General features: G+C 38.5%; 2 protein-coding genes across 2 annotated transcripts; one reads left to right on the top strand and one right to left on the bottom strand.

Moving 5' to 3' along the window:
* Positions 1-6,464: 6,464 nt before the first annotated feature.
* LOC117551365 lies at positions 6,465-9,687 on the bottom strand. Its single transcript, XM_034224223.1, has 4 exons — positions 9,461-9,687; positions 9,217-9,330; positions 7,912-8,119; positions 6,465-6,997 (listed from the first exon to the last, which is right to left on the bottom strand). Exons 1-4 carry the CDS (start codon positions 9,553-9,555, stop codon positions 6,533-6,535), a joined length of 882 nt encoding a protein of 293 aa, XP_034080114.1. The 5' UTR covers positions 9,556-9,687; the 3' UTR covers positions 6,465-6,532.
* A 390-nt stretch (positions 9,688-10,077) lies between these two features.
* Positions 10,078-17,997, top strand: LOC117551348 (coiled-coil domain-containing protein 106-like). Its single transcript, XM_034224192.1, has 6 exons — positions 10,078-10,205; positions 11,358-11,426; positions 11,805-11,882; positions 12,440-12,586; positions 13,207-13,470; positions 17,681-17,997. The coding sequence occupies exons 1-6, from the start codon at positions 10,145-10,147 to the stop codon at positions 17,995-17,997; spliced, it is 936 nt and encodes a 311-aa protein (XP_034080083.1). The 5' UTR covers positions 10,078-10,144.
* Positions 17,998-19,777: the final 1,780 nt, after the last annotated feature.

Below are 19,777 nucleotides of genomic sequence, written 5' to 3' on the forward strand. Positions count from 1 at the left end.
CACTCCACACCAGAGTCTCATGTTTGCCAGGTTCACAAAGGGTGTTAACAAAAACCTTAAAGGGGACCTATCATGCAAAATGCACTTTTGTACGTCTTTTATACACGAATATGTGTTCCAGGGAACTCACCAAGTGTCAGAAAACACAACCCTCTCTATTTTCCTCCATACCCAAATAAAAAAGGGGCTGCAATGGATCTGATAAAAACTGATCCAGATTTGAACACTGTCCTGACGTCAGGACGGTGGCGCTACGGCTATTGGTCAATTCTCCACCTATCGGGGGAATGCCACGGCCGGCCATTGCTGCTCGAAAGCGCTGGAGACGCTGTAGTACATATGCCAGGCCTGTAAATCGTGCTGTAGTCTGCCACAAAAGCAGCGAAGAAGACTTCCCTTGCATGGTTGCCCTTCTGTTTATTCTCCGCTGTGGCTCTTTTTCTCCCTCCGCAAGCTCCTCGGTCTCGGTCTCACCGGAAGTTGATTAGTCTGCACCATCTTGAGTGAGAAGGGTCTAGCTCATGGATGTATAATAAGCATCACCTGACACGACACTACGGTGGCTGAGAAGGGTCTAGCTGCGGCCGCGAAAGTTGTACTTCCAAATATGGTCAGAAGAGAGCACGCCCAACACGTGAGACGCTGACGCAAGGATATTTAAGGAGACATGGGCTGCTTCTCAGGTCGACTATTTTCATTTCCTCGCTCCTCGGTCCTCGGTCTCACCGGAAGTTGATTTGCCTGCGCCATCTTGAGTACCGTCCCATGGCTCTTATTTCTGCCGGAGGACCGAGGATCGAGGAGCGAGGAGCGATCATGGAGGAGCGATAACCGAGGAACCACCAGACCATCCTCCGATGAAATCCTCAGATACTCACCCCGCCCCCTTACTGTGTATCGCTCACTGATTGGACGAGGCAGTGCATGCACTGATCTGATGCTTCTTGACATGAGAGCAGTTTCCCAGCGGAGTGAAGAAAACACATGAACCTCACGGGAGTCACTCCTCAGTTTATACCGTGTTTTGTTTCAATTCATGTATCATTTAGTTACAAATATGTGATATATGTGAACAACAAAGTGGTCAACAATCATTTTATTCATTTTTTGGAAACATTTTCATGATCGCTTTTTTCGTTTTACATTTTCATTTATTGTCATTTCCATTCAGTCAGTCATTAAGTGCTATTAAAATGTTAATGTGCTACATATCCACACAAACACACAAAGTGTGCAATCCAATGAATGTTAATCTAACTGGGTTTTGATAGATAACATATCTCTTTTTCTTCTCTCAATTATTTTATTTCTTTTGTACACTCTAATCAATATTAATCAAACTATTGTTCGTTTATACATTTTAAGAATGGCGTTTATCTTTTTTGAGAATTAGTTCTTATAATATTTTATTTATTGGGGTCTACAACAGATGATACAAATGTATATGTCAGTAAATGTGTACTAACAGAGGCGGGGGGGTGTGTGGAAATAACGGGGACAGAGCTGCTGCCAGACGATCAGCTGTGCAGCGTCATCACAAACGGACGTCGCTTCACGTGACGCTCCGGAGGAAAGGACGTCCCATTGCTCTTAAAACTAATTTCCCTGCTTCTCGTGGTTTCCTTGCGTCCCTCCATGCTTCCCTGGTGGGAGGGACTAAACGCAGGGAAACGACGCAGGAAGCAAGGATTTCATTTAATCGACCTGAGAAGCAGCCAATGTTTCGTTTCCATAAGTGGGTGTGTCTCCAACGCCTCCTTGCTTCTGATTGGCTAGTGTGCCCTATGCTTGCGCTGTACTCTTCAAAATAAAGGTTCTACGTCTTTGCCTTTAGACTGCGTTACAAATATACGTATATTATTATATTCATACAAGTACAGAAGACAGTCTGTCCGTATGTCTGTCTTTCTATGCATATGTCTGTCTCGATGTCTTTCTATCTCGATGTCTGTCTGTCTGTCTTTCTATAACTATATTTTAGAGTTTAAAGCGTATCCACTTTTACTCCACTACATGTATTTAATACCTTTAGTTACTTTACAGATTTGGATTAATTATGTGAAATCTAATCAAGTGTTGAATCAGACTTTAGTTCCACCTGGAGTAAATCCACAAGCTACCCTGCAGTATACAAAGTCATTCAAACTAGCTGCACCTTTACCAGCTTTGAGAACACTTTCATGATCAATCATTATAAAACACATCATATATATTATTCTGAAATGGACCAATCTGCACAATGACTACTTTCACTGTCGCTATTTTCACTATATTTTGATGATAATACTTTTCTACTTTCACTTGAGTAACATTTTGAATGCAGGACTTTTACTGTAACAGAGTATTCCTACACTCTGGTACTTCTACTTTTACTCAAGTACAAGATCTGAGTACTTGTACTTTTACTCAAGTACAAGATCTGAGTACTTCTACTTTTACTCAAGTACAAGATCTGGGTACTTCTACTTTTACTCAAGTACAAGATCTGAGTACTTCTACTTTGACTAAAGTACAAGATCTGAGTACTTCTACTTTGACTAAAGTACAAGATCTGAGTACTTCTACTTTTACTCAAGTACAAGATCTGATTACTTCGACAACCTCTGATTAATGGTTGATTTCCAAATGTTCTGTTGGTGCGTGGATGATCAAATAATAGTGTTTGATTGTATTGCCTTACGTATGCAGCTATTTGCCTGTGTTTAGAAACATAATTAAACATACCATGGACACACATTCAAACCATTTTCCATTTATTAAACATTGCAGATGAACAATTAACAAGTCATACAGCTAAAGAAAACTACAACAATAATGTTCTGTATGATGATATCATGGAACCTGGAATTTGAACACACAGCACTTAACAATAAACAATAAACTTAACAATAAACGACTGAACTGCTGTCCACTTTAGGGTAGGGCCCTTAAAGCATCCAGTTCTGCAGACAGTCCAGCAACCTGGGTATACACTGGCTCCTGATCCCTGCACTTTTACACATATCTTCTTAGAATGCCTATGAGATCCTTTATCCCGTTTTGGAATGGTGCTGGCTCGTTATGAATGGCACGCTCAAAGAGTTCAGCAATGTCCGCATAGTTCCTTGCAAATTCTTGTTCAGCTGCTGTCTGGTGCTCCACAGTGGCAAATGGGTTTCTCCCAAACAGCGACACTCGTGTCAGAGAGGACCCCACTTCCTGATGATAGCCGTCTGCAGCATCTGTAGCTTCAGGCAAAAGATCTGCAGGCAGTCTCATTGGGCACCCACCATGAGCAAGTTGATCTGGGATACCCTTACCTTAAAAAAAAACACAAATAAGTGGCCATTGTTGTTGTAATGTTACATATCATGCATATCAATGAACCTCACACAGCGTGTAACCATAGCCTGCCCTTACAAAATGTTTTACTTGTGCTATTAGTACACTTCTTACAAACTTTAAAAAGTATGTTTTTAATTTGACTGTTTATGTACTTACTAGATATATATGTTTCATGCAATAAGAGCAATCTATAAACTAGATAGTAGATATGTCTTTACTCAGACAATTATTGAAATATTGTAATATATACATGCCACATTTAAACATTTCCATCAACCTAGTGTAAAAAAGGGATACAGAGAGAAACAAATGTAGGGTATAAGTGCAACTTATAAAAATACATAAAGAAGGTCATTTGTTATGGGGCTTAAGTAACATTCTGAAAACTGCTATACAAACCTTGGATTCTGTGTGCATTCCAGGACTGCACCATCCGGTCAAGTCCAATTTTGGCTACCTGACAGGTAAGAGTGGACACACAATATCGTGTGATGTTGTCTTCGAGGTTTAGTTCCTCCTGGTCAACAAGGTGGTTGAGTGCGCCTTTCAGAGGGTAGTTTACCCTGTTGTTTACCTCTGGCCACATCCTTTCTATAATATGATTCTGTAATTTAAAGTAAATCAAAATGAGAAGAGTCAAATGTAGAGAGCACATTGTAATTTCCCATTGTTCATTTTCCAATTTCCGGCTTTGTATTTGATCCATTTCCTGTTGTATCCGGTTCAAAAGTACTGTGTATCTCTCCTATGTCATAGGAAAAAGCTAGCAGTCCCCTAGAGAAGTTTAGTGAACGCCATGGGTCTATTGACAGCTTTATCAGCTAGCAGTTGGGTGAATAATGGAATGAGATCAGAAATCTTTTATTTGTCTCTCCACAGGGTAATTTACATGATTACAGCAGATAAAGTGAGGAATAAAAGACAAAAATGGCTATGTGGGGATTGTCCACAGTATTGAGTATGTAAGTCGCTTTGGATAAAAGCGTCTAACAAGTAACATGACATGTAATGTATGAACACGTTGATTGCAATTCATATAAAAAAACAACTCGCCCAGAGTTCCCGTTAGCCGGTAATTACCGGACTATGACCGGTAAAATATGCTGAAGACCGGCAAATCTAAATATCTCCGGTCAAAGTGTCCGGTCAAAATAATGTCCCCTTAGCGCAATACCGCATCAGTTGCGCAACTTGCGCCACTTATGTGACAGACAAGAATAGTCAATTATAATGTCTAACACTTAATGTGGAGAAATAGATGTCCTGTATGGGTTGATTGTGCGTTGATCTGTTGGTAATGCCTCGGGGTTCCGGTGGGCATGTAAACAAATGCATAATGCTGCGCTATACTTTGTGGCCTGACCAAGTTGCATAGCGACGCTTATTGTTTAGGTATCTTTTAATAAGCAGGTAGTCCTATCATTAGCTAGAACTAGCTAGATCTGATCGATATGGACATAAACGCGAGTGAAGTCTAATCTAACGGGAGAGAGAGATCAGCTGCTGCTGACGAGTCGACACGCAGCTCTGCATGATCACATGCAGCGGTGAGCGGACAAAACACACACTTCAGGTTAGAATATCACACGTAGCTATTTTAATTACATCTCAAACTCAAACTACCTAGTTATATGTTTAGTTTCACTGTCGGGTCACTCTGGATCCGCGAGCTGCATGATACTGACGGACTGTCAGGAGAGGGAGAGCGCTCCGTTTATTATTCCCGTGTTATTGTAAGTTACTGTTCACTTTTGAATAGTTTATCTACTATAATTAGTTTGTTTAATATCGAATCATATCCATTTGTTTTAAAGCTCAATAAATAACAAAGAAGACCTTTGACCGGCACTTTTCAAATTTTGTCCGGAAGATTTCAACTTTAACGGACATGTTGACCGGTGAAAAAATATTCTAACGGGAACTCTGAACTCGCCTGTGTTGACTTTGTTTGCATGTATGGCTGTCTGCCTGTGTTATTCCGGTAGTCTGACAATTTCTCCTGCATGAAAAGAGTCAAGTAGAATTATTTTCCATGGTCTACTCGGATTTGGTCCCACATTCCATATCGTAGGACAGCACTCCTGCAAAACAGCAATACAAAAGTCTTAGGTAACACTTTACAATAAGGTACACAAAATGTGCTTAGTTACTGAGGAACTACTAGATAGTTAATGGTTAGTTAATGAGTAGTTCCTCAGTGACTGCGATTGAGGAACTGATGGTTAGTTACTGGTAAACAGACTGGGGGTACTGTATTAACGAATCATTCGTTAATGGTTAGTTAATGAGTAGTTCCTCAGTGAACTTATGGTTAGTTACTGGTAAACAGACTGGGGGGGTACTATATTAACGAATCATTCGTTAATGGTTACTTAATGAGTAGTTCCTCAGTGACTGCGATGGATGGTTAGTTAGTTACTGGTAAACAGACTGGGGTGTATTAATGAATCATTCGTTAATGGTTACTTAATGAGGAGTTCCTGAGTGAACTAATGCTTAGTTACTGGTAAACAGACTGGGGTACTGTATTAATGAATCATTCGTTAATGGTTACTTTATGAGGAGTTCCTGGGAGACTTTGATTGAAGCAATGGTCCGCTGCAGCAGGGCACATTTAAACCTGCCATCTTCGGCTGGCTTGGGTCCCACCCTGGATCAACTGGTGGAGGTGGATCCGATTTACCTTACCATTACTTAGGCCGTTTGGGTATGGTAAACTCAAGGAACGCAAACAAAAACAGTAGTTACCCATTACCTAATGATTACCTTACCGTTACTAAAACAGTAGTTACCCATTAAGTAATGCTTACCTTACCATTCGTTAAGCAGTGTGTGTCCCCTCAAGTAAAGTAATGCATCAAAAACAGTAGTTACCCATTACCTAATGATTACCTTACCGTTACTAAAACAGTAGTTACCCATTAAGTAATGCTTACTTAACCATTCGTTAAACATTGTGTGTCCCCTCAAGTAAAGTAATGCATCAAAAACAGTAGTTACCCATTACCTAATGCCTACTTAACCATTCGTTAAGCAGTGTGTGTCCCCTCAAGTAAAGTAATGCATCAAAAACAGTAGTTACCCATTACCTAATGATTACTTTACCATTCGTTAAGCAGTAAACAAATAAACAAACCCTGTGCACTCAAGTTTACATTTTTATTTAAACAACAATCCAAAGGACACTAATAATGAAAACAAGGTTGCATCAGAACTTGCAAAAGTGGCGTATGTCATGCAGCAATCTGCCTAAGGGACCATCTTTGTGTTCATTTGCCAGCCAATGTGTCCACTCGATGAAAGCAAGATGACTCTTCAGAGTCTTCACTGTGCGGTTTCCTCGCAGTCTCCAGACCTGTGACTTGTACGTTGACCAAGCCCGCTCAATGTTTTGGGTGTGGGCTCCTGTGTCTGGGTTCACAAATGACCGGCTGTGGTTCACAGAGAAATGGACAAAGCCACTTTCTGCGATTGCAGTGGTGTATGCCCTCCACATGTCCGTTATCACCGTGGTCCCTTGGCGAACGTATTTTGTGACCAGAGGAATTAAGTGGCGCCGTGATCTTTGTTTCACCAGCCTCAGGATAGGTCTTCTCCTTTTTCCTCTGATGCCCAGCATTCCAAAGACCCATTTTCTCCTCCTCCACGTAGGACTGAATCTTCCCCTACCATACTGTAATAAAGCAGTGAAAAAGGACAACACAGTTATATAAAAATAAACATCAGGAATTTCAATTGATAAACAAAATGTAATGTGTTTATTTGCTTTATTTTACAATTTAAAAATATTGACTTCCTTTCTCAAAAAAGAAGAGACATTTTTTTAAATGTAGTGGTACAAACAGAAAAGGCTGTTTAATTTTATTAAGTTAAAGTTTGCTTATTTTGCTGCAAGAAACATGAAAATGTAAGATAGATATTGTAATTAGATGATATATAAATAAGATTATGCACTTTTAAAATGTTAGTAATAAAAAGTAAGAATAAGGATTTATTTCCTTAAAGGTGGGGTAGGTAAGTTTGAGAAACCGGCTCGAGATCGCTAGAATTTGAAAATACACAACCGGAGAAAATCTGCCACTTCCTTACAGAGCCCCTCCTCCAACACACACGAACGCGCACATGACCAATGAGGGCACGAGAAGAGTTTGTGGTTGTACTTTTGACAGTATTACGGCTTCTACAGAGGATATTTTTTTTTAATTTATTGTCAAAGCACTTCAGATATTCATTGCTATCGGGATGTTAAGAGCATTCCATGGAATATAACAAAAAGTGTATCTCGAGCCGGTTTCTGAAACTTACCTACCCCATCTTTAATGATCTGATTGGATGAGATAATTCTTAGCTTCTAAATCCTTTTTTTCTGTTATTTGACTGTGTATACACTGTGGAGCTGGCTCTCTCTAATGTATACTTTGTCTCGCCAGTCACAAGGGTGTGAATGACACAATTATAAAATTACATTACTTTGCTCATTCATTTGTTAATCTCTGACCTTAAAATATATGTTGTTATTTCACCTTGAAAAACAAAGGTTTTAGTTTTAGTGAGGCCAAAGGCTAAGGCTCTGTAGTTTATACACACCTTCCTTTTGTGGTAGAAGTTGCTTTCGTCCAGCATGACAAATTCGTTTGGTCCTCCAAGTCTCTGCTTTCCCCTCCTTTCTCTCCTCTTGATTGCACTCTTGCAGACCTTCCTCAACTTCAGGCTAATTTTTGACAGCGTGCGACTGCTTCCTGCCACGCCATCCTGCAGCATGTCAATTTGCCTTAGCTGCAGTCCCTGGGAAAATCTGTTAAAGATCAATATAGAATTACTAAATATGAACAAAAGCATATGAAGAAGAACGCATTCAGCACCAGTGGCTAATGTATAATTATAATTCACATTAGACATTTGTTATTACTCAAGATGAAACAGAATATTTTAATGTTGCTAATTAATTTTATCTATCAAGTTTCCCTGTATCAGAGCATCTACACATGTATTTTTAAGCTATTAGAATAATCACACATTGTAACGTTCTGAACCCATTTTTTGGTTGAGGAACATTTTGAATGCAGGAATTTTACTGTAACAGAGTATTCGTACACTCTGGTACTTCTACTTTTACTCTAATACAAGATCTGAGTACTTATAGTCAAGTGCAATATCTGAGTACTTCTCTTTTACTCAAGTACAATATCTGAGTATTTCTACTTTTACTCAAGTACAAGATCTATTCTGTTTATAGCCTATGAGAAAAACTATTAGAAAACGAAAGCTAAAGCTAATGTTAGCAGATAGTGACAATGTATGCTAGTTAGCTAGCTCAACGATTCTTTAAATAATATTGCGACAGAAACATTTTTCTGTTCACATCACGCTCTGCCGCTCCAACAGGGAGCTCTGCTCTGAACACCCGAACGGCAAGGCGATACGAGTCCGTTCTTATTGTGCATCCATGGGTAAAGGTAAAACCTTTATATATATATACAGTCTATGGTTAAGGGTAAAACGCATGTAGTACAGAACACGTAACATGAAGGTGCCGGGCGGCGCGGTCCCGTGGGTTGGATGCGCGTTCATAATGCCGAGGGAAATAACTCTCGAATGTTCTCCTCAGAGTCCGGCGCACTTCCTGGGGGCTTGGTGTGAAAGCGGCGCCATTGTGCCCCGCCACACCTCCAAGCAGCCTGCGTTGTGAATTGCCAAATAACTAGCGCTTGGTCCGCTAGCTCAATGCTAACATATAATGGATAACGTCATTGACGCGCTAACTGAAATTAGCATTTAGATATCGGTAATGTTAAACAACAGTCAACATGCTTAAAATAAACGTAATACTTACAGGCATTCATTTGCTGTGCTTTGAGGAAATGACTGATATTATTGATGAATTAATATTACCTGTAAATGTATTTCATCCAGCTGAACAAGGACAATTTGCTCCTCTGAAACAGGGACAAAGACCTCACTGACTTCTTCGTCGTTTTCCCTCGGTGTTTTTTACGTCGGCACTTCCTACAAAAGACAAATCGTAAATTCCTAGTCCTTTTTTCCTGATAAAGAACTTGTCTTTGTAACATTACATATCAGTAAACAGAGGAAGTCATCGTTAAAACCCATGCTAAAAATGTACGACTTAGCCTACCACTGCAGTCCGTCGACGTTTGAGTGTTTCTCCAGTTTCATCCTCTTTTTGCAGAGTTTGCATTTCATTTTTCCTTGAAGCAATTCCTTTTTCATTAGCCATTCAATTAATTTTTTCTTTTTTTAAAAAAGTCTGTCTTCCGTCAATAAGACTGAGTACTTTGGTGTGCAGTGTCATCATGATAACCTATAACCTGACTGCGGCGTTACTACTGCGTTACTGCGGCCCCGGCCCGTCCACAAAACCTAACACCCAGCGTAGTTCAAGATGTGCTGCCGCTGGGCCAGACCGGAAGTGGAACTCCGCTGAGCGCACTAGCGCCCTAGCACCCTGATCCTCATTTCTTGTTCACACGATTCAAACCAATAGTTTTTATATTTTGAATCAGGTATTTCATCTTCCTTGTTCAATTGACAAAGCACAGCTTCTTTATATTCACTGATATACAATTAAAATATTAAAACCGTAATAAAGTGTTAATACGCTGCAAATCGGGATCCGGCTGGAGCACTATGCAAGACACGCCCCTTCATAGCATTCAAGTGCTACGATTGGCCATGAGCCTGTCACGTGCATCTCGGCTAGTGATAAAACCTTTATATATAGTCTATGGATAAAACTCAACCTTTCCATCTTATATGTACACTACAGTCTATGCTCTAGTCTACACGCTTAGAACTGAAAATGGACTCGAGGAGAAGCAAGCGAAAGAGGATGGGGCCCCCTAAGCGTTTAGTGTCAGAATGTAAGTATGAATTGAAATTTATTTTTGTCATTTCAGAAATCAGTAACACTGCATCGCGAAATCATCTCAATTGACACATGTTATTACACTTTTTGTTCTGTGCTATCTGATTTGAGGTTGCTAGCTAAACCACGAGGACCCACGTGTTACATAATAATAATAATAATAATAATAATAATACATTACATGTATAAAGCCCCTTGCTGGAGCTCAAAGCGCTTACATGACATTTAAATGTTTTGTAAAGTTCCTTATACAGCTTTAGACTTGTTTTTATCTCATAAAGTCCTTAAGTGACACACCCTGAAAAGTCTGGTGGGTCATGTGTCGGGCTAAGACATGTGACAGAACTAGGTACATTTCAGAGGCTTGTTTTTGGTTGCTAAAGGTACAAATCAAGCCATTTAAGAATTAAAATGCTTACATAACATGTACTTTGTTACATTGAACCTGTTAACATTTCTTGATCAAATTGATATGAAACAAATTAGATAAATATCGCTGTGACACTGATGTCACATCGGGACATTAACCTTAAACTTTCACAGTAAATCTGGAGTAACACATATGTCACAATTAGAAATATGAGTATGATCTGCTCAGTTAATTTAGGTGATCCAATTATATTTAGTTAATATATTCTTTATTCTTCAATTCAAAGAATGTTAAAACAAATTTAAATCAAAAAATCCTCCTCATTAATTAAGTTATAAATAAGAGTTACTTTACCATTAAAGTTCAATGTCACATTGTCAGAAATGTGGTCTATTTAGTCTAAATTATGTTCCCCTTAATTTCCCCAAAAGTAGAAATGGGTCTGGGTTGTTATGGGTTAAATTAGTTAAATCGTCAAATAAACTGAAATATCTCAATTACGAAGGTTTAACATTTTATCTTAACTCTTAAATAAGTAAATGACATTAGGGCGCTAGAAACGAGAGTATTTTGATTTGAACACAGCATTGGGCGATATGTAATGAAAATATAATTAAAAACAGTACATTCATACATTCATTCAAGAGTGGCTTTTCAGATATCCAATTTTGAAATAGTTCCAATGAAGTTATAATATAGCTGAAAAAAAACAAACATACTTCCATATAGTAATGCTCTCTACATCAACAACTCTTTCTGTGCTCCATAATCTTACAGCGGATAAATATTTGGCTGGTCAGTCTGAGGAAGAGCCATGCAGCTCCCACACTGCGGCAAAGGAAATGGGTAAGTGTTTGCTTTCAAATGTTAAGCATACTTTAAGGATCCACTCAGTCTCAGATGGTGTACTAATAAGTAGTTGCTTAGCAGATAGCAGTAAAAAAAACAATATGTAAACGTATAGTGGATTAAAGATGTCACATGCACAAAGTGAAGCCCCTTGTTATCTCCTGTGTTGAGGAGATTCTTCCACTGTGCTTTGCCATACCTTTGTTGGTGGTAGAGGTCAGGGTGGGCAGATAGTGGTTTGGACGACATCCATGTTTTTTTGGTCTAATTTGGCATTTTGGACCTTTACACAATTTCAAATATTCCCTATCGCTATATGTACCATTTTGTCAACACTATTTCTAATTTATGAACTTTCTGTCTCCCCTCTTAAAGCTGTAGTGCACTGCAGTGATGGGTCTGACTCGGATGCATTCACAGGACAGCAGTCTACTATTAAAGCATCAACTAAAGGTTAGGTTGTGTTGTGACATTGCATTACATTTACATTTTATCTACGGTTACTGTTTTTTGATTGTGTTATCTTTATATATATATATATATAATATCGCACAATACACTAGAACAAGAAAATATTACATAACGAAAATGTAAACGCTTGTGCAAATGTACTAGAGCCCATTTTACTTCTGTGTGGTTGAGTGCATATTAAAAGTTGAAGTTATTTTTTGCAATTACTTGTGAAGCCCCTGTCAGAATCAATGATCTTACAGTTGCCTTGAAGTGAATATAGTAATGTTTTGTAATGTATTATCATAGGTTTTGCAGTGTTTAAATGCAGTTGCAAGTCCCAATATAGAATTCAACAGTCTCTATTAAATGTGATCAATGACATGTCTGCAACTTCACGACAATACAGGCGGTCCTAGATCTATAATTTTGACATTTTATTGTAAATTTTTTGAAAACGCTAAACAAAGGCATGGAACCACAATCTGCCTATACATACTGTTTGTGTAATAACTACAGAAAAGATAATGTTGTTTTTTTTGCCGTTTTTGTCATTACAGATGTTTCTGCAGCTCCCACAGCCATAGCGCAGAAACAGCGCAGAAACAGAGATAATAATGCCTTGAAAATAAGGCTAGATGCTTCAAAGGACAAATTATTAACTGTTGAAAGCGAAAGGGACTACCTGAGGATACAGCTGGCTGAGGGTAAGCAAATCAATAATGATTAAATAATTACTTATTGGCATCTGATAGCTTTTGAGAAAAAAAACAAAAAAAACAGGCACATACACCAAGCCCTACAACATTTCTCATCACAGTCCATGAGGCCATACATGCTTGCAGATGACTAGTTGCATCAGCAATTCAGTCATTTCACTGCAAACATATCATGACAAGCATATAGGACGGACAGCACCAAATGGTGGGGTGGAGCTTGACAGATCAGGCTCCAGCTCACTTCTCTCACTTATTAACCGACAGTAGAGGGTTGGATTGAGAGGGAAAGAACAGTCACTTGTTAAAATATGTTGAGTCCGTTTGTTCGGGGGAAACTTGGAACAGGCATATCACATGCCCCGTTTGAACTAGAATCATGAAAATAATCTCACATATTCCATAAATCCTAAAGAACAAATGGTTTCACTTACCTAACATTTCAGGTCACGATATTTTTCACTATTTCAAATGTAGTGAAAAACACTATATGAATTTTCACCGATCTGCGTGAAACTCTGAACACACAATATAAGGTTTAAAGATTATTGTAAATGTTCTGACCCTTAGTGGTAACAATAGTTATCTTCTAATCCTCTTGTTTGTTTCAGCTTTGGCCCTTCTAAAAATGGCATCAGTTAAGGCGCCAGTTACTTCTGAAGGTGACCAAATAGGGGCAGGCAACTCCTCTTCATCCTCCACCTCCTCCAATTCCTCCAGTTCCTCCTCCTCCTCCTCCTCCTCCTCCTCATCCTCTTCGTCAGACAGAGGGAAGAAGAGGAAGAGTAAGAAGAAGAAGAACAAGAAAAACAAATACGGCAAGAAAAAAAGAGGAAAAAAAGCGAAGAAGACAAAAGGAAAGACTGCAAAGAGAGGTACGTTGGCCACCTACACAGTGTCTGACTTGGGAAGTAAGGAGGTAGGACTACAGTGAATTATGTGACAGACTGACCATTGCTCAGTGTAGAAGGAACAGCTAGTGAACAGGGCTAACCTGCATTAGCAGGTGCTGTCAGACTGTTTGTGTTCATACTGAAAACACTAAACTGAAACGGATTTGCTCATGCACTTAAAGTACATTAAACTTAATTAGTGAGGGAGTGTCGCTACATGCCTTAGCGTGTTATCATCAAGGGGATCATTAAGGGAACGAATGCAGTCTGGTGTTGAAGTACAGTCGTACAATGTATTTTACAGCTCAATAAATACTTTTAGTATGCATTAAGTCTTTAATTTCAACAAATGTTCAAGTTACAATTGGGCGATGTGTACCCAACTGGACATAGACGATGTCCTCTGCGGCGGTGCTTGATCAGCTCCGGGACCACGGCTCAAACTAAACTCTGCGCTTCATTTACCAATGCTTTTTTGTTTATTTCTGCTGTAATAGGTGTTACAATAATGGAGTCAGCTGTTTAACTATTATATATCAACCTGAGCTTATCCTCCCACTTTATGGCTGTTTAAAGTAATGTGAGTACCGCAGTTAACTGTTCCGAAAAGGAAACTCTACCCGTTCTTGTGGGGCAGGGAGGGGAGGGCGCCTTATTAACTCATGATGTGATGATGGTCAGGTATCCAACGGCGATGGCTGTCATACATGGCTGATGCACGATGTCATTGTCCATCAGCCCAACCATAACTAGAGTAAAGTTTAGCCAGCCCTGCATCATCTTCTGGTTGTTTTTGTGTTTTTAAGTGGTTGGATTCAATAAAAGAGCTGAGCGCCCAAAAAATATGGTGGACACAAGAAAGACATGTTGCTGGATTCTTAAGGTAACCACTTCTCTTGGTTGGTTATGAAGAAGGAGCATATCAATATATAAATATACACAAATATTTGTTTTGAAATTCAGTTCTGTTGTTAACCTGGTTCTTGAAAAAATATGTCCATAGCTACCGCAAGAATTGCTGCAGAGCATTCTTTTGGAGGTAGTTCTTGACGCTGGAGACATGGCATATTTGACGCTTTCTCTGGTTTGTTGGAAAGTAAGAAATACCGTCAGCCAGGACGCTTTCCGGAAAAAGGCACACTTTTTGTGGATATTGAGTAAGAAATATTGTATTTTACAAATTCAATTTCAATAAGCTTGCTAAATTAAACCTTAGGCTTATTGTTTTATACTTTCTTATTACAGGTGTGGACACAAATTGGTTTCACCATTCCGAGTCCTATCGCGAGGAAATGTCCACCATGTTTTGCATTTCGTCTTGTCAGTTTTGCAGAATGCAATTCAAAGATTGTTCAGGTTGGCATACAATGACATGGATAAATAAGTTCTGTATTTCTGCTTCAGGTGCTTTCAGTGCTTACATAGATTGTTAGATAGATTATATTTCCTCAAAAATGTATCAGTGCACGTCACTCACAGTTAGCTTTAGACAATTAAGTGCTGTCACCATTTGTTTTTTTCAAAGTAACCTAAATTACAGATGGCTGCCACCTGTAATTGATTAGATCTAGAGTGAGTGAAAGTCCAGATTTTACTGAAGAAAAAGGAAATAATTTTGTATTCTCAAATTTAGCTGAAAAATAATAATTGCAGCTTCTTGCAATTTGGATATTGCACTTTCAACTTAAAAATATCAGGATGTCCCACTACATCATGTAAGCAGGAATATATGTGTAAAATGTACTTTTGACTCACATTAATATATTAAAGCAGCTTCCAAACAGACAATTATCTAGTGCTCCATGAGAGTATCAGTAGTAGTCTCACACAGTTAAAGACAAACTCTAAATTAATATATTTATAATTGTAATGTAATTGTGTGGTGGTTGCCGTCATTTCATGCAACAGTTGCACTCCATAGCCAGCTGCTGTTGTCACAGTATGCGGTTTATCCATAGCTAAATATTTTTGCCGTGTTGACACTTTTTTGGTCTGTCTGCTAAGTGTGGCTGAGCTGAAGTCCCAGTTATTGTCACAGTATGCCACTGATCAAGTTAGCAACCACCTTTTTTAAATGAGATGTAAAAGTTATATAATTAAACATTTTGTTATTCACTGACATTTAATCATTATAGAACAATATTTAAAAAGTATCTCTATTTTAAACTAAAACTTTAAGGACTTTAAGAAGAAGGACTAAGATGTGTGAAAAAAAATCAACAGATTTAGGGATTTTAGGAGTCATGCCTATTGAGGTTTGTAGGCTAGTGTAATATCTGCAGGGCTGGTGGAATAAAATCCAGGTAACTGTAAAGCTTATAAGGGAAGTGGCTTGCCAGTCTTTTCACAATTCCAAAATATGGTGACAGCCTGTATATAGATTTTTTTAAGTTTAATTTAAATATCACTTAACCATAGTATTGAAGATAGCAGATCATTCATAACATTATACATACAAATGATCGAAATCAAATGTATTATTACATTTACAGCCTTCTGTAGATCAGATTTTTCACTTTTGTGTTTTGCAGGATACGTAGGACATGGGAAAAGAGGTGTCATTCGGGCTATGTACTCTGAGCATCCTCACCCTGGGTTCTGCAGCCATTTTTGCTCAACGGATGCTGGGAATTTTGAGTAGGAGGTACCTGGTGTTAAGGCCCCGATATTCAAAACACAGCATTGTTTTTTGCGTTAAAAACAGGCTAACCTTGACGCTGATTTGGGTGACTTGTGTAATTCGTGGAGAAGCGAAGAGTTGTAGTTTTGGTATACAGGTATAAAATACTTTGACAGTAACAAAAACGTTTTTTTAAAATAACAAGAATACAGTTTAAAAGGAGAGTGATTTGTAAAATATCCATAAAGAAAAAGAGTAATCTGCTTACAATTCTGTTTCATATGGGTGTTGAGAGATGTATCCATAGATCTCTTCATTTTGCTCTCAAAGTGCACCAGATTGATGCTTTTAACTTCAACATTTAAAAACAAATTTGCACACATCTTGTGTCCATATCTTTCTGTTTTGGTGGTCATGCCACAACCGTGTATGCATGCATGCATGAGTCATGGTAAAATATCTGGATTAAGAGGTTGCTTTGGTTTGGTTTGGCTCTATGAAACCTGATATACTTATATGATTCTGTTTTCTTCAAGGTTGTGTCTTCCTGGTCGAATGTACTTATTGTAAGTCGCTTTGGACAAAAGCGTCAGCTAAATGCAATGTAATGTAATGTAATGTAATGTAATGTAATGCTTTTTCTTTGCACAGCATGAAAGAAAGGTGAAATGAATGGGCTGTGGTTTTAGTATTTTTAAGCAGAAATTGAGTTCAATCATTTGTACGGCCCTTGGATAAAGTTGTAAAAATTGAAATGGCCCTTGAGAGAAAAAAGTTCCCCACCCCTGATCTAAATAGTAATAAAAACCCTTTATTTGTAACTTAACATCTCTGTCTCCTATCCGTATATTATAAAGAATAGCCAGTTAATTGACGCATTATAGCGCAGGCCTTTGTCAGATGGTATATTATGCTGTTTTTTCTGTTTCTAATAGTTCTCTCTTATTTCACCATACGGGTGTTTGCATCCCTGAATATAAGTAGGCCTATAATGTTAAACAGAACATGCTGTGATGTCGCTCTGTTCAGAGCGACACCAGTGTTTCCAAACAACTGGTCTCTGCACGCTTACATTAACCTGCAGTGTCAGATTTTAATAAAAGAACAGGGAGAGCAGATTCTCCAAACTGTTCCATTTAAAGGCTGCTGAGACATGAGGATGCCAGGCTAAAACTTGGCAATATTGATGCGTTATAAATTAGAAACGGGGCAATGTCGATAGAGCGTTAAATCCACATTGTGGATCAGTTATCATTATTAAACATGATTGGATAAAAGTAGAGCTGATTGCCCAAACCTAACTTCTGTATATAAAGGTACACACCCCAAACACATACAAATACATTACTTTGAGCAAAGCTACACGACTAGTAATACCTTTACACTACACCAATTCATTACACAATTTTGTATGTAAGGATTACACTACCACTATATAACACTAGTACAACAATATTATCAATAAATAAACCCATATCCAAACTGATTTCTGCACTACAGACATCATTAGGATAGGCAACAACAAACTACTGTTGTTAAATAGTTACATATTTGTCTTTTTTTCTGTTTCAGTCCTGACCCCAGAAGACGCCATAAGCCGCTACAAGCGTGTTCTTGAGGCGGTAAACAAGGGGAATAATAAAACGGCGGCTTACAGAGCGGTAGGAGTGGACCGCAAAACCATTGCCGACACTGCAGGAATTGCAGAACTGCATGCCGTGAACCCGGGAATCTACCAAGATATCCGGGGAACACTGAAGAAGGGGGAAACCCTTCTCCGTTTCACTGAGATGTGTAAAGCTGCCATAAAAGACCAAAATCTAGAGGGGAAGGTCCAGGACTTGAAGACCAATGGAGGACTATTATCCATTAATCCAAAGGGGAAGTGAGGAAGGAATGGATGTTTTTTTGGTTTGCAATTGTTTTTTAGTTTTCTTTTATAAAAAGTATTTTTTATTTCCATTTTTTGTTGTTGTTGTTATGTTCATCGTTGTTTGAATAAAAATGTAAAACTTCAGTGGCTGTAGATCCGTCATTGTCATCAACAGTGTTTGTTTGTTTGTTAAACTGCTTAACTAATGGTGAGGTAATCATTAGGTAATGGGTAACTACTGTTTTTGATGCATTACTTTACTTGAGGGGACACACAATGCTTAACGAATGGTTAAGTAGGCATTAGGTAATGGGTAACTACTGTTTTTGATGCATTACTTTACTTGAGGGGACACACACTGCTTAACGAATGGTAAGGTAAGCATTACTTAATGGGTACTGTTTTAGTAACGGTAAGGTAATCATTAGGTAATGGGTAACTACTGTTTTTCATGCATTACTTTACTTGAGGGGACACACACTGCTTAACGAATGGTAAGGTAAGCATTACTTAATGGGTAACTACTGTTTTAGTAACGGTAAGGTAATCATTAGGTAATGGGTAACTACTGTTTTTCATGCATTACTTTACTTGAGGGGACACACACTGCTCAACGAATGGTAAGGTAAGCATTACTTCATGGGTAACTACTGTTTTAGTAACGGTAAGGTAATCATTAGGTAATGGGTAACTACTGTTTTTGTTTGCGTTCCTTGAGTTTACCATACCCAAACGGCCTAAGTAATGGTAAGGTAAATCGGATCCACCTCCACCAGTTGATCCAGGGTGGGTGGGACCCAAGCCAGCCGAAGATGGCAGGTTTAAATGTGCCCTGCTGCAGCGGACCATTGCTTCAATCAAAGTCTCCCAGGAACTCCTCATAAAGTAACCATTAACGAATGATTCATTAATACAGTACCCCAGTCTGTTTACCAGTAACTAAGCATTAGTTCACTCAGGAACTCCTCATTAAGTAACCATTAACGAATGATTCATTAATACACCCCAGTCTGTTTACCAGTAACTAACTAACCATCCATCGCAGTCACTGAGGAACTACTCATTAAGTAACCATTAACGAATGATTCGTTAATACAGTACCCCCCAGTCTGTTTACCAGTAACTAACCATAAGTTCACTGAGGAACTACTCATTAACTAACCATTAACGAATGATTCGTTAATACAGTACCCCCAGTCTGTTTACCAGTAACTAACCATCAGTTCCTCAATCGCAGTCACTGAGGAACTACTCATTAACTAACCATTAACTATCTAGTAGTTCCTCAGTAACTAAGCAGTAACTAAGCACATTTTGTGTACCTTATTGTAAAGTGTTACCAAGTCTTATGACATGTAACAGAATTTCATGTTTGTTGTTAAAACCTAAGCATTGCTAAAGCGAATTGTGTACGCAGTTAAAATGTTGATCTCATCAATCAATTACCAAGTAACGTACAATATACAGTGGTTACCTGTCAGTAGTTTTCGATTTACAATATTTTTCCCAAATAAAACTGTTCAAATAAAGCTACATTTAGCCATTGTGTTTTTATTTAGCTAAATGTTTACTAAATTATTTACTGTCTGCTGTTTATTAGGTTATTATTATATTATTATAACAGAAACAGGGCACTGAAACTTACTGGTAAACCTCTTGATATATGGTCAGGTTGTTTTTCACTGGCATGGTGGAGTGGCTTACAATGTTGCTGGAGAATCCGTCCACGGCAAGGACGTGGGTCACCCCATACATCACCAGTTTCTCGTTTTGGTCAATGTGCAATTTGTGACCCA

Source organism: Gymnodraco acuticeps, unplaced genomic scaffold, assembly GCF_902827175.1.
Source record: "Gymnodraco acuticeps unplaced genomic scaffold, fGymAcu1.1, whole genome shotgun sequence".
Classification (NCBI taxonomy): Eukaryota; Metazoa; Chordata; class Actinopteri; order Perciformes; family Bathydraconidae; genus Gymnodraco; species Gymnodraco acuticeps.